The sequence below is a fragment of the Melanotaenia boesemani genome, chromosome 20 (assembly GCF_017639745.1).
Source record: "Melanotaenia boesemani isolate fMelBoe1 chromosome 20, fMelBoe1.pri, whole genome shotgun sequence".
In the NCBI taxonomy this organism is placed as follows: Eukaryota; Metazoa; Chordata; class Actinopteri; order Atheriniformes; family Melanotaeniidae; genus Melanotaenia; species Melanotaenia boesemani.
The window spans coordinates 12,985,261-13,007,007 of NC_055701.1; the positions used below are offsets into that span (position 1 = coordinate 12,985,261).

The window sequence follows — 21,747 nt, forward strand, 5'->3', positions numbered from 1 at the left end:
TTACTGATGGAAATACAAAACGATTCAATCAAATTTATCAAATTATGTGTCTGTGTCCTCTGTCATGTCATTGCCTTACCATTTTCTATTAATCTATCCAAGGTATTCTGTGTTTGTGTCAAGGTCATAAGCCACTCCTTGCCAATCACAAGGCGAGAAAAGCCCTATTAATCCTACCATTCCTCTTTGCCGCCTGTTTGAGCTGCACTGTAACCATGGCAACACATGGGGAGAGAAGTGGGCAGGCAGTGGTTTAGGTGCAGATTATATAAGCAGAACAGGGGTCTTCCTGTAACAGTTCATTAATTCCTAATTGCCACCACAAAGAAAAATGATAAAAGCTAAATATTAATGCTGTTGAAGATCACATCTGCTGATGAAACTACACAAAGTAAGGCCTCAAGAAACTGTAGTAGTTGACACAGAGATTTCTCACCGGCTTCAAATCGGATTTTCCAGTCTTTGCTGTTGAAGTTTGTGTTGATGAGGTTCCAGAAGATGTCTGCCCCATGAGACAGAGACAGGGCATGGAGAAGCTGAGGCACGGCCAAAGAGGCCAGCTGACAAAACTCTGACTTCAACATCGACCATAGGCTGAAACAAAAACACCAGAGAGGACACATGCACAAATGGTAGACAAGGAGTTAGCATATTCATTACCTACGAGACGATATTTCAAGAGCAGACTCCCGTTTCCTGTGCCAACTACACACACCTGGGGATGAGCATCTTTTCCTGGATGTAGGCCAGAAACTGGGGGTGATCCTTGCAAGCGAGATACAAACACTCTCCATGAAGACACAGGATCTTCAGACAGTTCAACATGTTGAACAAGATGTCAGGTTCCTCAAATTTAGACATTTCCTAAGAATACAAGAAAGATTAATAACTAAAAGTGTACGCTGGCATAAATCATCATTTTGAATGCCTTTGGTGTATTTATCCTTCAGCTTTAAAATTCAGATATTCAGAAGAATTACCTGCAGGATGGTGTAGATAAGCTTCAAAGGGACAGGAAGCTGCTGGTAAGAGAACTTCTTGTCAGAATTATTCTTCATGGCTGGAAGGATGAAAAAATGTAAAAAATAAATTAATTAATTAAATCTGTCTGAATTTTAAACTTCAAAAGGTTTTAGGAAGTAACAATTTCTCAATCCTACTTCCTGCTGTACCATCGGAATCATAAGGGAGACATCAACACCTCATTTACTGTTGGGTATATAATAAAGCTGAAACCTGCAATTCACCATCTAAAATAAAAGAACTATCTGTCCTAAAATGTCTAAGAATGGCTTTAAGGATTTTTATTTCATTTTCAGGAAATATGATTATTAATGACAGAAAGTGTAAATTTTTCTGTTTAAGCATTGCTTATGAAATTAGCACACACATGCATTCTCAGGAGAGAGGTTGCTGGGGTTGTCAGTATTTGTCCCACTTGGGTTGTCCCCTTCCTCTCTTCCATTTTCTGCCCCGAGGGAGAAATCCTGTTGAGACGGGATCAAAGTTTCCTCCAAACTGTCTGTGGGCTCCTGCAAAGACATGACAGTGTACTGCAAGATTTCTGAAATATGCTGTGTGATAAATCATTTTAAATAAACAATGTCAAGATGTCTGCATCAATAATGTAGCTGAGCTTGATATTTACAGATCTTTTTAGAAGTGTTTACAAAGGGAGAGAGGATGAGCATCCTTTATGTTTAGCATAATCTGCAACAAATTAGCTCTACCTGACAGACAGTGGTGTGTCTGGCATTGACTTTTGGGACACAGTGCCTCGAGAGCAATCATTACAAAGCCATATCCACTTAATGCACAGGGTTAATATATGCATGCAGTATGTCTCACCACCAGGCGAATTTCTTCCCGGGGGGTCAGCCTCTCCAGTAGCTCACAGCCCAGCTGGTAGCACAGGATGCTGGATTGGCACAGGCTGCACTCAAGAGCTTTTTCATCCTTCTGGCAGGTGTGTGAACCCCCCCACGGGGCTTGGAAGACATTGTTGATGATGCCCACGATATCCTTCCCCAGGCTACTGTCTAGACCCAACATAACACCATCATCCTGGAGCTCCATCTGCAACAAGTGGAAACATCGACCCAAAAAACAAGGGAACAAAAAGTAGAATATGATGCAGAAATCTTCAAATCCCACCTGTGGGCATTACAGTCACTGTGTTTTGTGTGTTTGCGTGTGCTTCAACAAGAATATGTTTTACCTAGTATATGTATATATGGAACAAAATATGGCAAAATTAAGAATCTTAGATTCCAGTAAAAATTGGTTACAGTGCCACAGCTTTTCCAAAGGAGGGTGGTCACCTGCTTTAAGATTAGATCAAACATGAGGATGAAACAGCCAAGGTTCATGTCGTCATCATCACAGTCCAAATCCAGTGCGCAGTGACCAGTGGCATGACCCAGGTTTTTAAAAGGGCTGCAGCGCAGTGGGCTGCGAAACGGGCTCCTGAAGGGGCTGGGGAAAGGGCTGAGAGTATTGTGCTGACCACGACGTCCTGGATCTGACACCACACTCACCTACAACAAAAGAGGCCAACATAATATAAACTACAATATATTTCACTTAAAGCTCAGAGCATTTACAGCTCACTTCAATCTTCTATTTATACCAGTAGTTAAAATGACATTTGCAGAGTTGTGAGGCTGTTAATTTCAGTGATAAATCTACATCACAGTCAAGTTCAATTAAGTCCTGTATGAAAGCTATATTTAGATGGTGGTTACTATGACAACATGCAGCACATCCCAATGAAGATTTGAACATAAAAGCGAAGATGAAGCAGAGGTTTGTATACACCCTTATCCCAAATACACATCTATCAGAAAATAATATGTAAGAACTGACAGAAAAACATGATAACATGTCAACAGGTGATGATTGCACGATGATAAAGTAATGTTCTGCTTTTTTTATGAAGAGTGTCTACATTTTCTGGATTTATGTCAATGACAAAGAAAGAAAAAGAAAAAGAAAAACTGAAACCTCAAATTTGCTGTGATTTGAGTATTTCTAACATCCCAGTCCTGCTTACCCTTCGAGCTCCATTGTTGCCGGACAGATTTGAAGCACGAGCCTTTCTCTGATTGGCCAGTTCCTTAAGAGAGTTTACTCCATCAGAGAACATCCCGATCAGCAGCTGAAGAGGCACCACGATGTCCAACTCTGACAGCACCTTTACCCCCCCAAGAGGACACATAGAAATTTCATGACAGCTGCTAAACTGGTCACTCATTATGGAAATAACTTTTAGTTTAATTTATTTTAAATAATATCTTGGGCAAAAACACAAACACTATGGTCATCTTTAGGTTTCAGCTAAATAAATTCACATTTATTAAGGTTTTCCAGAAGAAGGATCATGACCCTACTTTAAAAAGTTTTTTTTTGTCTTGGCTCATGGGGTTTTGCTATGGTTTTAATTTTTCTGTTACTTTGCTTCTCTTGTCTTTGAGTCTTGTGTTTTATTTTGTTTTATTTTGTTTTGTTTTCTTTGTCTTATTTTGTTGTCATGCCTTATTATGCACTGTTCTCCTTACTTCCTGTTCAGTGCACACCTGGTCTTTGTTTATAGCATCTACTGTCTCCATCTGCCTTCCTCCTGCCTGGTTCTGCACCTTGGGTCCTGTCTCCACACCACACCTTGACATTTTCTTTTTTATTTTTGAAGTACAACAAACTTATATAAAATTATGTTACCTTAAAAACCTGGGGCTAATGATTAAGGGAATTGGGTAAAGGTTGCATTGGAGTGGCACAAAATAAACCTGTTACTTATATTACTCTAACTCCTCATGCAAGGAAAGACCTGTGCACAGCTTCCCTTTCTGACTAGATATTGACCTATTTACTGTGAGTATATATAAGTAATCTCTTGATCACAGTTATGCCAGAAAACTTGAAACTGATCCAGGTACACAGGCCAGCAAGCTGTGAGTACATATGAGATGAAAAGCAAAATCCCTCCTATCTCTTTCAGTGTCTTTCCATGACCCAAATCCATATTCAGCAGGGCTGTTACCAAGACTTTCACACTATGTTACAACCTGCTCACTTCACACTCACTGTGGACAGAACCACAGGATGGATAAACACAGGAAGTTGTGTTTTTGTGTGTGTGCAGGCTTACATGAAGCCACAGCAGAGCTTGCTCCTGCACAGATGCAGGGTAGCCAGAGAATCTGCAGCTGATGAAGCCAAACATTTCCTCCATGGAAAATGGCAGGGGGCAAAGCTCAATATCAAACATCTTGCTGCAGGGAGAAGACAGAAACGAAATACCAGTTAACGTGAATGCGTCAGTAAGAGATGGAAGAGTATAATCCCAAAACTGTAGCATGACCAGCGTTCACTTTACAGTTGTTTTCTCAGACCAGTTATTCAATTTTTGTTAAAAAAAAATATTGATTACTTAAAGCAGATGAAAGTACCTGAGCACCTCCCGGAACTCTTTGAGCTGGTTGTCAGGCACCTCGGTACGTATGGCCTCCAACCACTCAGGCATAAAGCATTCCCACAGTGGTTGACTGATGACATTGTAAGGTATCAGACACAAGATACGGTTTAGACCCTCCTTTAGCTGAGTCACTGTGCTGCATGACTTGTCCCAGTAACCTCCCACCTGTGGAAAAGTATGCTTGGATGAGGATGACCTGTCTGAAACATCCCAAAAGACTTCAGTTTTTAGTCTAATCCTGATTTTTAATTTTTAATGAAATTACAATAACAATGCCTTAGATCTGCTGAAGCAACCTGAATTTAACCTTACCCTGGCAAATTCTACAGGTTTGGGCAGCAGACACATGACCATAACATCAAAGCGCACTTCACACACTGTCTTCAGCCATTTTGTAACAAACTGCGGCTTCAACTTCTCTACTAAACTCCCAACTTCATCATCCATCATGTAGGCGGTAGAGTGAAACCACTGGAAGACCATGCTGACCAGCCTAGCCAGACTTTCTGTGGGTGTGTTCTCATTAGGCGTGCACAGGCTCACCTGCAGACATAAACAAAAGAACTCAACAGAGCAGCAATAAGGGGGCATGCGCTGTACACATCCTTATCTCACCCCTGACTGTTCATTATGGCAACAGCTTGTGATTACACACCAGGAACCAGATGCCAAACTGACTGAGGAGGCGCTGGTCATGCTGGTCATCCTCCTTGTTGTCAAACTCAATGTTGTCCAGAGAGTGGTGAGAGGCAGACAGGCCCATCTGACGACGCCTATTCAGCTCAAACTCACGCTGCTCTGCGTGGATTTCTGCCTCCTTCAGAAGGCTGAAGGAATTGAAATAAAGTACAAGAGAGACAAAACATGTCAAAAATGTAGAAAGACATATAGATATGTTAAAGAAGAAAAACTGAGGAAATATAGATGTACTAAGAAACTAGCATCAGATATGAGGTTTGATCTAGAGTAATGCATTCTTCTCCACAGATTCATGGTAAATCATTGCAGACAAACATCCTGTAACCGTGGCTGCGAATACGTCATTGTATTTGTGAACATTGGCTCGATACCTTATCACAGCTTCCACGGTGCACACTAGCTCCTCCGCTCCGCACTCTCGGGTGTTGATGGGAGGGGGCGATGTCTGGTACAGATGGGTCTCCGCCGCAGCCCCCACCTCGTTGCTGTGGTGGTTGACATGGCAACGCTTGCAGTAGCGGACAGGCCGGTTGCCATGGCGCCCACAGCAGCCAGCTGAGAAGCAGGTGACCACGGCCCTCCTGACATGAGAGCTGCAGTTCTACGGTATGGTAAGCCAAGAAAACAGGGGTAGGAAGACGAAGAGAGGAAGGCAGTACATTTGTGATCCAAGCAACAAAATAAAAACAATCACAGCAAATCAGCTGCCTGATAAACTAAAAATAACCATATTTCCAGGCTTCAAAAGTGACTCGCTACTCAGATGATGAATATCTCTCTCTCTGATATTTATTTGAGTTGAGATGTGTATTTGTGCACATTTGCAGCAATAGAAAAGGTTTTATGTGTCCCTACAATGTCTCAGGTTTCTAAAAATAAAATGCATTGCACTAGAGAGTCATCCTAATCTGATCAGCCTCTAATCTTTTGCCATTAGTGGGATGCACTGCTTCCTATCAAATTAACATATCTGCCTCTGATGGTGAGTTCTTTCATTCACCCATTTGCCTTTCAACAAGAAAAGATGCTGCTGCTATGCTCTATTTTGGTATTCTGTATTTATAAATAGCTATGCTCAGATGAAAAGCAATCACTCAGCTGATAATTACAGAGCAGGTGTACATCCAGGCGGATGTTTAGTTTTTCCTAGAATGAGTGGGACAATGCCTGAACACAGAGGAAGGTTGTGGATTATAAACTGCTGGACAAACCAGGCTGGATACCAGCTGTTTCCATCAGTCTCTGCTCAGCCTGACAGAAATACCACACTCAGTTTACCCAGTGTCTCCGTGGAAACCAGCAGGGAGCGCTTACGCCTGTGGCCGTGCACACATCAACAGCAAATAAACATCACGACCCAGCAAATTTGAAAAGAATCAGCCTGTACTGAGCTGTTGCTTTAGTGAATGGATTCATTTCAGGTTCATGAATAAATGACCTTGCTATGGATCACAGATTATGTGTAATTTAGGAAATACTAACAGTAGTATTGTCTTTTTTCAGGGGGGGGGGGAAGTGTTCTATTTGATTTGTGATAAACATGTAACTAAGTTTGAATTGCACACCTCATGAAGTGATGTTAGTATCTAAAGACTATAAACAGCTGCAAAGGTTCTGTCTTAATGAATGAAGTCATATATAATACAATGCTGCTGTTATATAGATCATGATGAATATGAGCACTTACGCAAGCATACATGCAGTAACATCAGAGTCATTGATGTTGCAATGTTAACATACCTTCTTTTGACAGATGGCAGATATCTCTGCTGCAGAGGAAATTTGACAGTAATGAAGTAGAATTTGCAAAAACAATAAGCAAAAACAATATGAAACAGTTTTATATATTACCTAAAGGACTCAGGAAAATCCAGTATTTATATTGCATTTTCTTTTTAAAAAGTTATATTTAATTTATATAAATTATTTAAAAATGTTTTTTTTCACAGGAGCTGGTTTCTGTGCCAACACTTCCCGCTGTCAAGCTATTGGACAAAACATTTTTCATATTTTTATTGTACTGTTACAGTATAAAATAAGTGCAGCTCTGGAATTGTTTACATTTTCAACACACTGGTACAAGCAAACATATCATCCTCCTTGAGATAAGATAGTCAACAGTAATGTGCTCATGTAAAATGGGCATTTTGCATCCACTATCATGATTCACATTGTCAGTCACACAGGAAAAAAATGAAAAAATGTGTTTGGTTGAGAAGATGGAACGGCCTGCTGTGAGTCTAGAGTCTAGAGTGACCAACACAACCACAATGATTAAGCTTAAACAACTCCTAGTTAAGGAATGGGGTGTTGTCTCACAGCAAATTGTGACCAGGTTGGTGAACACCATGAGGAGGAGCTACCAAGGTGTTTTGTCTGTGTATAGATTTTCTTCACACCACTGAGGACCCTGAGAGTAAATGCCAACAGAAGGTGTTACATGCTCAGCTATGTTGTTGAAGAACAAGCCTTTGAAGTTAGACTTCATTATAAAGGCTTTCAAAAGACATGTATTACTACATGAATTGATATTATTAAAGGGATGAAATAATCAGACAAATACACATTTTCAGGGGTAGTGCCTCAACCAACTGTGAATTCTAGAGGAAATGCTTTAATTGGGTGCAGCTTTGTTGCTTTATGAAGCAGACTGTTGTCATCAATATATTTATGAATGTTAGCTCATCTGTCTGATGTAAAAGCTGAAATGGAAGTGGACTTTTCAGATGGTTAATTACACCAATACAGAATGTCAGAAAAAAATGACCAAGAATCTGATTTGAATCCCACTGAAGTGCTGTAAAGGCAATTAAACAGGCAGTACGTGCAAGAAAGTCCTCAACTATCAGCTGATGTACATCTGTATGGAAGACTGACCAAAATGTCAACAAGACAATGAACAAATTCTTGAAAATAGATTATTTCCTTGTGGTTGTGTATAAGTTTTTTGTTTGCAGTCACTCTTTCAAAATGGATCAAAAGTTTGCTTGTTCAAATATGTTAAAATATGCAATCATTTCCATAGGAAATAAATTTAAAATGCAGCAGTAGAAACACTAGAACTTTACACTGATTCATTTTACAGATCATGACCATATGCTAAGCTAACGGATGTTTAATGTAATTTTACATTATCTACCAACAGGCTTATTTTAAAGGCAGATTTAATAATACTTGTATATTAACTTTATTTATAAACAAGCCATTAGATTAAAAAAATTTACTGAATGCCTTTAGCTGATAACGAGAAAACTCATTAAGTTCATCAAACTGGAAAAAATGTAAGCTTTATGTTGAATCTCCAAAGGTACGCTGCAATTACCAAATCAGAAAACTGAATCAGGTTCATGAAAAAGAATATCTATCTCTATATCAACTAAAGCTAAAAACTCACTAATTCTCCCTTTTAATGAAAAATTTCTTTAAAAAAATATTTCCAATTTAAGTGTCAAATATGAATGAAAGCCAGGATGGAGTCTGTTTGACAGGAAAGGATATTTTAAGCTGGTAAATTACAGTTATTTGCTTTTATTTGCAACTGGTGTTGTTTGTTATTTTATGTGTGAGGGATGTAAATTTGACAGTAACTTGTAAGTATAATGAAATGCAGTAATATGCTGCTGAATATCCACCATTAATTTGCAGCAGTTCTTTTTTAAATGACATTATGTTGTAATAAATATCTTTATTTAATGAGTTTGTCTCTTTGTAAAAAAAAAAAAACAGAGTTCAACTCAAATGCCATTTCATTCAGTATGCTCACCTTGCGGTAGAAGGACATCAACAAGCCATTCAGCATGATCTCTAAAAAAGTCAAAGATAGATTTAAACAATGCATGATTTACATAAGAAATGCTCATCAGAACTAAGCCTAAACATCACTTACTATCGTGGAAATTACAAAACTGCAAAGCTAGGCAGGTATATTGGTCTACATTGTATAGAAAAGAGAAACAAGTGGATGCACATTTTTGTGATGATGATCTCATTAGCTTCACAAGGGAATTATGTAACCATGGCGACGTATTTCCCCAGGCATAAAGACAGGAATAATAAAACAGTCAGTAGGTGATGTGTGTTTGGAAGGATTGTGCATTTGGAGGTGGAGAAAAAAGGTGAAACAGATGCATACCCGGCTATCCTCTGGCTGCATTCCTCACATATGTAAAGAGGAGGGGGCTTGTCTCCCAGAGCAACAGAGAGAGTAGGATCTATGCACATCTGCAAAAGCAGTACAGGTAAGTTGAGAATATGGATTTGGCATTTCAAAGATAAAAATATCAATAATTAAAAAGTTGAGGCTATTATTTCTGTACTTTCACAAAATGAGTGAAATATTTTGAGGAATACTGTTAAAAAATTAAACAGTAATATAATCATGTAGCTAAACAATTATAGAATAATAATATAGTTGTAAAACTGCATTAACTATGAAAGCACAGTAAGTTCCATATGTCCTGCTCATAAAATACGCTCTAGGGATTTGCATATTGTGGAAAGAATGGAACACCTTTACCTATCTCCTCACCCTTTTGGAAGGATGGCAGCATGGATATGCTGCGCTCCATTTTGCTCCAACCTGTGATGAGCCCTGTGCTAAATACTCATGGCCTCAATGTTCAGATGGTGCACTGTAATTTACTGTGCTCAGCTGATGCCACCCCATCCTCAAGGGCGTCAAGGGGTCACCGCTTCCAATTAAGGCCCCCTCCCTCTATACCGCCTTCTTGCTCCTGGTAATTGAAATCCAGCCCCCGTCCGTGCTCCCTGTTCCAACTCTATTTGTCAGTTTTGAGCACAGTTGAGTAAAGGCAGGCGGAGATGATAAAGCACAGAAGCAGCAGCAGACTGGTGCAAAGCAGCATAACAACTGATTTCCCTACCCCAGGACTGATTTATTTACAGAGGGGCTCACAAAAGCAAACATGGAGCTATGCAGGGTTGAACTCAGCAAGGCAATCTGGCATGTATCCCATGCATTTCCAATAAACTTCTCAAGAGACGAAGCTTTTGAAATCACAAGATACGACTAATCTATCCTATTATGGCATCAAAGCACAGAAATGTGTGCTTGCTTAATGTCCTTTTTCAATTCTGTAGTCACCTTGACAGCAGGTTTATTGATGGCATTGTGGCACTCAATATGTTGACAGTGGATGGGATTCCAAGCTGGACAAAGAGGAAAAGAAGATTAGAAGTAAGTAAGGAAGGGGGAAAGAGAAAAATGGTTTTCAGATTACACTGTTGATTAATTCAAGGACAGCTCATGCAGGAGACTGAGTGTCTTACCAGTGTACTGCAGCCCTCTGTATTCACTGATGGCTCCTGGAGGCTTTAGGTTGGGCCAGTAATGAAACAGCATCTGCACAGCTGGAGGTTTTACTTGGGATGGGCCATATGATATGACATAAAGCAAGTCCTGCATGCAGGATAAATTATGCATGAAGTGTAGTAATATTTGGGAACATTTTTTTTTAATGCAATGATTTTTAGTTATTTAAATCCTTACTTATTTTAACATAGTTCACACTTTAGCAACTTGGGAGTTTTCTGTTTATTATACACAAATATATACTGTCTGTTTATTTAGAATTTGACTCCAACCGCATCATTTATAAAAGTTTGAACAGGGGCATGCTGTGGTGATTTCTTCACTCTTTAAGTAATTTGAAACTGATTGTACCTATTTTTGTAGTTTTGAAATTGAGGCAGGTCAGACCAAACAATATGACTGCTCAAATTTTGATTAATCAAACCACATGATAGTTTATTTAATTTTAGTCTATCCAAAAAAAGCTTGAAGGGTGAGACAGCAAATCTCAGCATGTTTTAATCTGGTTCCTTTTTTATATTGTACAGCTTCAACTTATATTTGCAGATCCAGAAACAAACTGTGGTCTCTGAATATTATTTTTTAGAAGTGTCCCTGAATCCCTGCAATGATTTTCACAATGTTTCTGTTTTTAAAATAGTGTTGGGTGAGGGTCTGAAGATGTATAAAAAAATATACCTTCCATACTTCCTGTTTGTGCTTCATTAGGCACTCCAGCAACTGACAGTGATAAACTAGAAAGATGAAAAGACCAGATTAAGCAGACAGTAAAAATAAAAGTTTTATCTGGATGCATGTTTTAATATCAGCCAGTAAAATAGCTCACCTGGATTTGAGGTGTACTGCATTGCAATCATTAGCATAGATGAGGCAGACAAATTGACATAGGCTGGGACTCCTCCCTCCTTTCGAGTAGAACCCACTACACACAGGCAGAGAAAAGAAAGCTGAAAACTAATTTTCACCCATAAATGCACCTTGCAGGCAACATATATTTTGCTTTTCTTTCAGGACTTATTTAACAGCTATTCCACCATAAATCTTTATTCCAACAGGAAAAGATGACTAAATTGTCTGCCCTAAAATACATCATACTCACATATGGCCATGGGTAGGAAAGAGGTGCTCAGGTATTCGATGATGTCTTTATGGAGGAAAGGGGGAAATGTAGCTAAAGTGGAGATCATAGTATAGGGCAAAGTGCTGAGAATATCATCACTGAGAAAGGGCAGGAGGCAAGCTGTTGTGTAAAATATGGACTGTCCCAGATCTGATGAGAAATAGAAAGGGCACAAAAAAAGACAAAGAGGGATACACAGACACACATTCAATTGGCTGTTTATACAGTATCTACATACTGTATGCAGCTACACACGTCAGTGTTACATGACATTTCAGTCATTAGACAGTATAACAGATTTTTTAAAAAAAGAAAAAAGCATACTAGAAACACAAGTCCCTGTTGAGGGCATTCAGTTTTCTTTAAAAGCTACTGAAGTCAAGTTTAAATTCAGGAAAAGCAAAGAAATCTAGTCAGGATGATGGATTTTCATGCTTTTGAGCTTATTTTTAACAATGATCAAATATTCATGACAAATAAGAGCACTGACTGTGATGCAGCTTTGGGTCATTGCAAAACAGAGTGAATATATTTAAAGTCATTCTCAGATGAGTTTTACCATATTTAAAAAACAACATTACATTTGCCTGTATTTGCACATGACAACATAAGTAAAACATTTCTCCCACTTTGCATAACAAACATGCAATCAGGTATGATATACAGAAGAGAAGGCCTATCTATGTCTGGTGTATCCAATGGCTTATGATAGTTGACAGGATCCAGCGTGCTCCCAATCAACCCCATGCATCCCTCAAGATCCTCAGCAGGACTTCTCTCCTCCAGTTACAAAAGAGGCCAAAAAAGCAGCAGTGGCTTCATGCAGGCCAGGCAGCTCGAGGATGATGATGACAAACAGTGGTGCACTGGGCCTTGACTCACCATGCTGACCGTGCTGCAGCAGGGGCACCAGGTCAAGCAGGGTCACGAGGGTCACATAGAGGCCCTGATAGTCCAGAGAGGGGTACTCTGAGAGCTGAGCGTCCCGACTCTGCTGCCCCTGCCCCCCGCGGTCTGACGGGGCATCACGCAGAACGCTGTAAAGGAGGGAGCGAGTAACTGTAGGGTTGATGGAACTGACTTGTGGTCTTAGAGATGGGGTGAGTGGGAATGGCACAGGAAAAAGACACATGGTCATGGGCACGGCCAAATTGGAAGCTTCCTGGTTCTCCTTCCTGCCTGTGCGGGACAGAATGCTGCTCCGGGGGTGGGAGGGGAGGGAAGGGAGGGTAGGAGAGGGGAACAAGGGAAAAAAAGAGACAACAAAGACACAAAAAAACAGCACATTACATTGAAATGGCACTACAGAGACAGCGTAAATAGAAAAAAACAAACCCAGATAAACCCCACATAGGATGCAGTGTCTCACTAATTGAGTCTATCACTGAAGCCATGGGTAAATTTTCCCTGCTTTTTTTCTGTTTCAGAGTGGCTTTAATTCAATTAATCTTGTTTGATCTTGCTTCGTACTTGGAAAACAAAAAGAAAAACATGAGCACAAACTGCAATGATCACTGCATCTCATGCGTATCTGGTGACAAGGAGCAAAAATATAAAAAATGGCATGTTTTCAGTGGCAACCCCATACTTCTCCAAAAAGGGGCAGTGCAAATGACTGTCCCTCGATGGCTGCCATCTTCCAATCAGCAAAGTCAGTGGCTTCCATGCAACAAGACCAATGAGCCGTGGAATAGAAATTTAAAATGAAATTTCCTTGTCTTTAGTGGGGCTGTCAAGGATGGGAGTGACACCAAATTGGTTTGGGAAAATACAGAGGTGACACTTTTGAAACATGCTTGAGCCAGTAATAAACATGTGTGTGAGGTTAGATCAAGTGCTCCTAGGTCACAGCACATGTTTATTGCACCAGAGAAATAATGTCCGTATGCATACATTATGATACTGTACCAGTATCATCAGGAGAAATAATGAGATCCAACAGGCATATGGATTCAGGTTTCTAAAATAAATGTAACAACTAATCTACAGTAGAGAAGAAACTATAATGACAAAGGAATAGGTTGTACTGGGGGGAGATGACTGGTAGCATTATGTTTGTGAGCTAATGCAAGATGGACACTTGTGTTTGCTGTCCCCTGGGGAAGGTGGTGGACATATTGGACTTTAAAGAGAGGGAAAAACAAAAGCAAAAACTAGTTGGGTTGAGTGTGGAGCATCTAGGGTGGAGGAGGGAGGAGAGGGGGGCCAGAGAGCATTGCTCTTTTTACTGCACATTATCAGAGAAATAAGCTGATCTATCAGGCTAATTGATTGTGATTTATCATAAGCCCAGATTATAAATGCAAATCTTTTCTTTTTGTTTTTTTTGGGGGGGGTGGGGATAGGTCACTCAAACATTACAGCATTTAGTGCTCAGTTGCAAGTGAGAAAGGGGATTTCATTAAGAATTCTTTATCATATTACATTCATGATGTTTAGCAGAAGAAAGTATCATTACAGCATGTGACTAATCCCCTCAAAGTTATACTCTGTAAGATTTTAGTCAATGTGGATTCATTAACTCAAACAGGACTAATACACAATAACAGACTGTATCTCAGAGTATGACTTTTTCACTGCTCATTTGTCATAGAGAAAACATCAATAATTTGAACAATGAACATAGACATAAACAGACACACTCACACACATACAAAGAAACACATATGTGCATACATACAATCATACAACACGAAAATTTACATATACAACAAATAACACATGTAGAAATGCACTGATACAGACACATGACATACAATTACTGTCAAACCCTGAGCTGCTCACTATGTGTGCATCAATTAAATGTAAAAATAAAACAGAGACCTCTAATGTAATGCTTTAACAGTGCAGGAACGTTTCTGCATTATTTCTTATTGGTGAAACAGCTTGACAAGAAGTCAGCGAAAGTAACCAATGCAAAGACCTCAGTCTGATACTGTTATGCCTCTTCTTTAAGGAGGCGCACATGTTTATGGGTAAATAGACAAACTTCTTTCTTCTTTTGTTCTGCATCTGACCTACAGTGCACCTAAAATGACTGTATGAATCAACAACCACCTCCACTGGCCATTTCAGCTTTTCTTTACAGAAAAATTACACATGCTACCTTCACTTTTCAAGGCTCACTGCTCGCTGTATTATCTTTCTTTTCATTTTTTTGCTTTGTCTTCACCCCTGACTTTAGAAGGAGCAGGTGTGTGAAAAATCTCTGCTGAGGGAACCAGGCTCTTCTAATGGTGGGCAGACTGATTTGCTCTCTATATCTGAGGCTAAAGAAGCTGTGCTTCAAGAAAACACCAACGTTTTTGTAACAGGGGCGTTATACTGAGTGATTCTTTCTCTCACTCTGAATATACCGCCCCTCGGAGTCAAAATCATCACTTGAGCTAACAAAGAATCTCACAGTTGCAGCCCCTGTCACGCTCAATCTGTGCCATGAGAGGCCATGTTTTAAACAGCACAGTGGCTGATGGTGTTGGACAGCCCCTCAGAAATGCATAAAGTAACCAGCAGAGGAGTAATCCTATGAGGCTAAGAAATAAAGTGTAGAATTGAGGCCAGCCGCCAATCTCTAACAGATTACTCCCTAAGCTGATAATAATGATTAAATTGGGGCAAACAAATTCAGCCTCAGGAAGATTTTTGCAAAAATGAGCTAATAAGGACAATTCTGCCATTTTCTATCACACTAAGAAGCAACAAGCTTAAACTAATCAGAAAAACATTTGATATGGAAAAAAACTAACTGTGGGGAGAAAAAAGGGGGAAAGGACAAACTGTTAAATAAGACATGTCTAAGATGGCTGCCTACTTGACCTGTGCTGGAGGAGGAAATAACATGCTGTTCCTTCCTCAGGCTTTCACAGCACCCAAGAGAGCAGACTGACCCTGCAACTGCATAGCCGGAGGAGCTGCCCTCCGCCGGCCCCACTGGGAAGGACACAGCAGAACGCCCAAGGGAAGCATTAATCTTGCAAGCAACCACTGAATCAATAAACATCACTAAGCTGTCTATCTATGCCGCTGCTCTAAAGCAACACCATAACTCCAACCTTCTATCTTTCAAAGCAGAGCAGGTAAACTAAGAGGCAAGTTTTCTACCTCCCTAACTTCCCTTTTTTGACATCTTTAGCTCAAATGAGGCTTTTAATGGTGTCACTGTCATCCTTTTCAGAAAGTGTGTCAGAGCAATCTACTGTAATTAATCTAATATATCATGAAGGAAACTAAATATGAAACATTCTACAGTCTGTTACTTCACCTGATGGCTCCAGAGCAGGGTACTTACCTGAGCAGGGTTTGGGAAAAGTATTTCAGTGTGTTTGCAATGTCTGTTCCGGAGGGCACAGGGTAAATATTGTGTTGCACACGGTTGTGATACTCTTGCAAGTATCGTATCTTAGAGGCAACTAGACAGAATAAAAAGGAGAGTAACAAGCAAATCAACACCTAAGAAAAGTAATTGCTTTATCTCAGCAAAAACATATAATTTTGGAAGTATAAGTCTAAGTGTCCTGTGTGTTTTTCCTGTTGCTTTTTGATTTAGATCCATGTCGCTGAGCATTATATAACTTAAATGTTTAAATTATCACATTAAACAATAAGTATGTGTTCCCATGGCTCTCTGGCCTTAACCAGGTGACCTTTATGGTGTAGCAGAAAGGTCGCAGGAAGCCCCAGAGGAGGCACTAACCTACTGCTTACAGAAACAAGCTACTGAACAAAAGGTTGCCAGTTCAAGTCCCAAAACTAGCTGGGAAAATGTGGTCAGCATGAACATGAGAACAGTCTTCCTCATCCCTTTAAAAAAGACAGTAAGAGATGTTTTAGCAAAGAGCACAGCTGGCTGCTCCACACTGAGCTACTCCCTGTGGTGTCAGATGTTACTGTGATGTTTTGAGTGGTTAATTAAGAGTTAAAACAAGTTGGAAATGGGATCGCTGACCCATTTTCTGTTACTCTGGGCAGTGGTGTTTAGCCTTCTCCCTGACCTGAAAATGACAAATCCCCAAAATAAAAACAACAGCTGCAAGTGGTCAAAACAATATTGTAGCATATGTGCTTTACTCCTTTAACAAAATGACAAAAAAGGAGGTGATTCTGTTTACATTTTGAGAGGTTTAATAACCATAGTTTCATGTTAGCCTGATTAGTTCCCTTTATACTGACTATCAAACAATAGGAACAACCAACTTTTAACCGAGACACTATGCTTTAACACGCGTCTTATCTCAAGAGGAAACCACACAGAGGAGATATTAGGCTCTATAGAGGAGATTGGGACTTGTTTCCACCTGTTCAAAAGCAATCAGAGGAATGAGGACGGATTAACAACAGATTTGAACACTGTGTGATCAAATCACACAATTGATCAACATAATGCCACCATATTGTTTTGTAAAGAATCAGGTCGACCTTGAGACCAGCGATTTTTGCACGCACCTCATCCAGACACGTCAATCAAAACAATTAACAGAAATTGCAATAATAAAATAATAATAAAAACAATACAAGCACGCAACTGTTTTCCTTTATCATGCAGATCAATGCAATAATGTACAGTGGCTATTTGTGCGCACTGAAACCTCCAGCCATCCTCTGCAGTGAGAGGACGTGTTGCAACCTGCCTTGGCAAAGGCGGTTTCATCACCAAGGACAGCTCCCCTTATTCGCCTTCTTGGTTCAAATAAAAAATCACGTCTCCAGTTTCCATACAACCTCCATAACAAAAGAGGGAAAACGCACACATACAGCTGTACTTACACTGCTCTGCCTTTGTGGACATTTCGCTGACTCTTCGGGAGACATAAAACCCAGACTGTCAATTGTTTTAGTGTTTTTTTTTTCCCCTCCCGGCGATGTGTTTCCCTCAGTCGCGGAAAAGTGAATATAGCTACCCCTTTGCAGCCAGCCCAGGCTCTGCTTGATTGTACCACTCTGCGCGATGGATTTAACGCAGTGGTTGCGTTTTCATGATCTTTTAACTGAAATGATTCGTGGAAACATTTTATGAACCTGTTTTAAATAGGCGAAAATTAGTTCTGGTCAGGCAGAGAGGGACGATGACATCCAGTGTATCTGACACGGCGTACCTTTCCAAATGGACTGGTCCGTCTTTGACAAATTGTCATTCAAGAATTCCAACAACCGTGTCAGAGCTTTCTGAGCTCATTATAGGAGGGAAAAACTATAAGGCTCAGTGTTTGACTCAATAATCTTGTGAATATGTGTTGATTTTAGAAGACCAAACATGCAACAGATGGTTGTCACATTATCATGTCTGTTGTCATGACGTGTTTAAACTGGATAAAATATTTGTGTTTTTATTTGAACGTAAAAGAGGAGATTTATTGGTAGAATAAATGACTGACTGTTATATTTCCCACTCAGAAACTAAAAGGGAATAGAAACTGATCTGCAGTGAAATTGTATGATCAACATCATTATCGCCTGATGTCCTAACATGTAAAATTAAGTAACCCAATAAAAATGCATATGTGCAGTAATGTGCAAATCTTGAGACACCACTCCCATTATCTTTATTTCAAGGAATCAGATTTTCTTTAAATCATTTTTAATGGTCTTAAATAACAGTTTCAAGACTTTCTGGGGGTGCTATAAAGTTGTTTTTGTTTTTGATTTTTCTTAACTTTGGCTGCACTGTGTAGAAATGTTGTCAATTATTGTTGTCATGAAGCCCTTCTTAAGGAAAGGAAACAGGATAAATTACTTAAGTTTGCCAACTTACTCAAGAACTGGAATGAAATTTACTGTCTCCAGTCCTAACAACCAGAGTGTAGCTTTAAAATGTCCTTCAGCGAGCAGTGAGACTTTAAACAGTAGAGGTGGCATGTGTCATTTTAGTCACACCGAATATTGCCCATCAAGTCTATTAGAATTAAGCCTATTCTGGTTTTGCCCTTTATTAAATCGCTCAGCCTATTTCCTTTTGTCTTTCTATCCATAAAAATGAGCAGTGGCTAAATAGTTTTGCCTGCTTTTACTGTGTATTACCATCAAATGAGCTTACATGCATTGTTTATTAGATTTAGTCTTACATCTCCTGTAAAGAGCAAAGCTGAAAGGTGAGCAGACTCCCTGGTCTGAAGCACTGTCAGACCCTTCTCAGACCTTTCTCACCATATCTCATGCCATGACTTACATGTTTATATCCCTTCTCCTGATGAGGAACATCTTTACAATGCAACCTGTGCATGGTAGTAACCCATACTCTTGTTAAAAAGCAGTTTTATTTCTTAAAGTGTATTGACACAGTTGTAGTTTTCATGCAATGCTGGCAACAAAAGGGGGTAGTTTAATCTTCTAAATAAAACATTACGCAGCAGATAACATCTAAGTCTTTATACATGAAAACAACTCCATTGTGCCTCAGTCTTTACATGAGTTTCACTTTGGCAAGAACTGCAAACAGTAGCAGAACATCATTGTTAGTTTGAATGGACAGTTTCAAAAGTCAGGGATGTGGAGGTGATCTCTGTCTGTAGTCTGGGATGTGACGCAAAATCCATCCAGCCGGTGCCAGGAGAGTCACAGCAAACACACACAGCGCAAAGACAGACTGCTGGAAGAGAATCAGGTAAAGGTTTTACTAACAGGTATTAGCTCTTTTGGAATCTAAAGAAAACACTACATGAATGAAAATATTCAGTTCATTTGACACCTAGAGATTGCTTGCTATAAGGTTGAATAGAAATAATTGAACACCTGCGTCCACAAAACATGGTCCTGGTCTCACTGACTCATCAGGTGATACAGTCGTTTTACCCAGTTATTCATCTTGCTGCCATGATATTCCTTATGTCCCTTTCCACTCAGGTATTCCTAACTTGAGATAGGCTTTGTAAAAGCCCCAGTCCATGTCCCAGAGGACAGATCAGCAGATTTATAGTGGCATAAACACTGTCTTCTATGTTGCCATTGCATCATAGGATCCCTTTTCAGACGCCAGTGCTTTATACTGACTTATGGATACAGAATGAATAAAACATGTCTCCCACTCTGCACTCGGGGAGCAATGTTCGCTTGACTTCCTCGCATTATGAGCAATAAAGTGAAATATCAAAGAGACTGGTCTCCTACTAGCTTTTTAACATTTTTATGGCATCAAAGTCCCTAAAATTTAATTAATTATATTTTAGCATGCACTTCACTCAGGTAAAAACATGACAACAATTTGTGCTTCTGTTGCAAGTTGTTATTAAGATGTAATACAAAAAGCTAGTGATCTCTGTCCATTCAACTTTGCCATCAAACTAACAAAAAACAGTAACTCCTACCACTGGTCCGATCTTTTCCTTTGGTGGCTTGCTGCAGATGGTTGACCTTTGGTTCTGCTGTTGGGTTTTCAGCAACCGGGTTAGTGAAGGTCTCTTGAAGATAAAAGACATATTTCTTGATTCAGTTTACACAATCAGTCTATTCAACTGAAGGACAATGTTCTTTTGGAAATTCTTTCTTACATCCTGTGAGACACTAACAGAAAGGATCTACTTGAACTAATTCCCATCACCCTTCCTGGGAGGAGTTACTTCCATGGCCCAGAGACACTCGTGTAAACATACTAAGTAAATTGCCATTAAGATAGTAAACTTTGTCTTGTCTGTGTGTGTTAAGATTAAAGTTAACTGAGTAGTAGAGAGGCAGTGTTTGGAAATAAATAATTCAAAAGCAAAGGTAATGTTTTTTTTAAACTAAATATCTGTTGACAATAACTGTAAACTTAAAACCTTTCCCATTTAAAACTATAAATAAACATACAGTAGACTTATGTTGTCATCTTGGCAGTGCATGCTATCATTACTGATCATGCAGTTGATTCATATTTCAATAATTATGTGACTTGTCCCTCTTTTCATGAAGAAACAAATACAAGTTCCAAGAGTGGAGACAAGTCAGTTGGGTTTTTATTGTAGGTCAGTACAATCCCGGGACTAAAAGGGGGGAAAATGCTGAAGTGACAGAATCTTTTATTTATGATTTGTTTCTTCTTTTCTTTTTTTTAACGTCTTAGTTTTTCTTGTTTTTTTTTTTTTTGTTTTGTTTGTTTGTTTGTTTTTTGTTTGTTTGTTTGTTTGTTTTGGCCTTTTTTTTCCTGTTCTTCTTTTTATGTGCTATAACTTATGTGCACACCTATAGACGTATTCTGATGCCCCCATCAGGATGCCAACAGAACTTAATCCATTCAAAGAACAAACTTAAAGTTCTAAAGCCGTTAATGAAATACTTTGCCTTTTAATAAATAAATAAATAAATTACCAATGTTATACCAATTTGTGCAGAGTAGCCAGTAATTTCCCTGGCTGCATACCATACAGTAATACAGATTGTCTGTCTTTGCACAAAAAGTAACTAAATTTGTGTTTGGTTGATAATTTCTCCCCTTTAATAATACCAACTTGTGTTGTATTGTACATTGTTAGAGAGCCTACTCAGTCACCTTTACAAGGAGGTACAATTTGTAGGAGTCATGCTTCTTTGGAATGAGCAACACAGCTAAATGTGTGGGTAGCTCCCCTTATAAGTGTATCAAAAATCTTCTTATTTACTCTTGATTAAAGTTGTTTGGATGACGGCATTCACCTACAGTAATAAGGAAAAAATAACACATATAGGACATTTTTACGTTTTACTCGTTTTGCACTAACAGGACCTCAGTAGCAAGTGAAAGAGCCATACACAGCCTTCTCATGCTTGTCGTTAGCCTGGTCACATTTTACAGTGGGATGGCATCCCATTCCTCAATCAGGACATGTGTAAGATTAACCAGAGAGGTTGTGTTAGGTACTCTAGCCCACCGAAGCTGAGGTCTGAACTCCTTTCCATCTTTTCTACTCCCAAACTCTGAGTTTCTCTGTGATGATCCTGGCTCAGTTGGGGGGAGTGTTGTTATCCTTGAGGATGGAGTTCGGGTCCAGATTCTGGAAAAATTATATAGTGCTTGGACAGGATATAAAGACTATCACCTGTCCATCACTTTATCTTGGCACATGCCACTTTTTGTTGTTGCTGTCAATCCACTTTTATACATAGTCATTGTGTTTACTTATTTATGTACATACTTATTTGACCCCATTCTTTTTTCTTTCTTTTTTTTTTACCTTA

General features: G+C 39.4%; 2 protein-coding genes across 7 annotated transcripts in view; both read right to left on the minus strand.

Annotated features, from left to right (window-relative positions):
* The window catches only part of LOC121631287 (protein unc-79 homolog), a 35,743-nt gene extending 18,257 nt beyond the window's left edge, over nt 1–17,486 (minus strand). For 4 of the 5 annotated variants that reach the window (XM_041972095.1, XM_041972092.1, XM_041972094.1 and 1 more), the window contains exons 1-23: nt 17,389–17,486; nt 15,914–16,034; nt 12,508–12,821; nt 11,605–11,775; nt 11,332–11,427; nt 11,184–11,239; nt 10,463–10,592; nt 10,278–10,342; nt 9,306–9,394; nt 8,937–8,977; nt 6,914–6,942; nt 5,545–5,774; nt 5,130–5,301; nt 4,787–5,017; nt 4,449–4,639; nt 4,148–4,271; nt 3,053–3,193; nt 2,322–2,537; nt 1,849–2,076; nt 1,391–1,532; nt 981–1,060; nt 716–864; nt 437–594 (exon numbers count right to left, since the gene is read on the minus strand). In XM_041972095.1, the coding sequence (XP_041828029.1) occupies nt 437–594; nt 716–864; nt 981–1,060; nt 1,391–1,532; nt 1,849–2,076; nt 2,322–2,537; nt 3,053–3,193; nt 4,148–4,271; nt 4,449–4,639; nt 4,787–5,017; nt 5,130–5,301; nt 5,545–5,774; nt 6,914–6,942; nt 8,937–8,977; nt 9,306–9,394; nt 10,278–10,342; nt 10,463–10,592; nt 11,184–11,239; nt 11,332–11,427; nt 11,605–11,775; nt 12,508–12,821; nt 15,914–16,034; nt 17,389–17,410 (3,196 nt within the window). In that variant the 5' untranslated portion in view covers nt 17,411–17,486. The remainder of the gene's footprint in view (nt 1–436; nt 595–715; nt 865–980; nt 1,061–1,390; nt 1,533–1,848; nt 2,077–2,321; nt 2,538–3,052; nt 3,194–4,147; nt 4,272–4,448; nt 4,640–4,786; nt 5,018–5,129; nt 5,302–5,544; nt 5,775–6,913; nt 6,943–8,936; nt 8,978–9,305; nt 9,395–10,277; nt 10,343–10,462; nt 10,593–11,183; nt 11,240–11,331; nt 11,428–11,604; nt 11,776–12,507; nt 12,822–15,913; nt 16,035–17,388) is intronic. The other variant, XM_041972096.1, reaches the window with a different exon arrangement.
* Nucleotides 17,487–18,875: 1,389 nt separating this feature from the next.
* On the minus strand, nt 18,876–20,092 carry LOC121631544 (cytochrome c oxidase subunit 8A, mitochondrial-like). 2 transcript variants are annotated; one of them, XR_006008762.1, is made up of 2 exons: nt 19,923–20,007; nt 18,876–19,204 (listed from the first exon to the last, which is right to left on the minus strand). XR_006008762.1 is itself a non-coding variant. In XM_041972546.1 (2 exons), the coding sequence occupies exons 1-2, from the start codon at nt 20,031–20,033 to the stop codon at nt 19,100–19,102; spliced, it is 219 nt and encodes a 72-aa protein (XP_041828480.1). In that variant the 5' UTR covers nt 20,034–20,092; the 3' UTR covers nt 18,876–19,099. The 2 variants fall into 2 exon arrangements, 1 of the variants encoding a protein (XP_041828480.1); XM_041972546.1 differs by having other exon boundaries at nt 18,876–19,207; nt 19,923–20,092.
* Nucleotides 20,093–21,747: the final 1,655 nt, after the last annotated feature.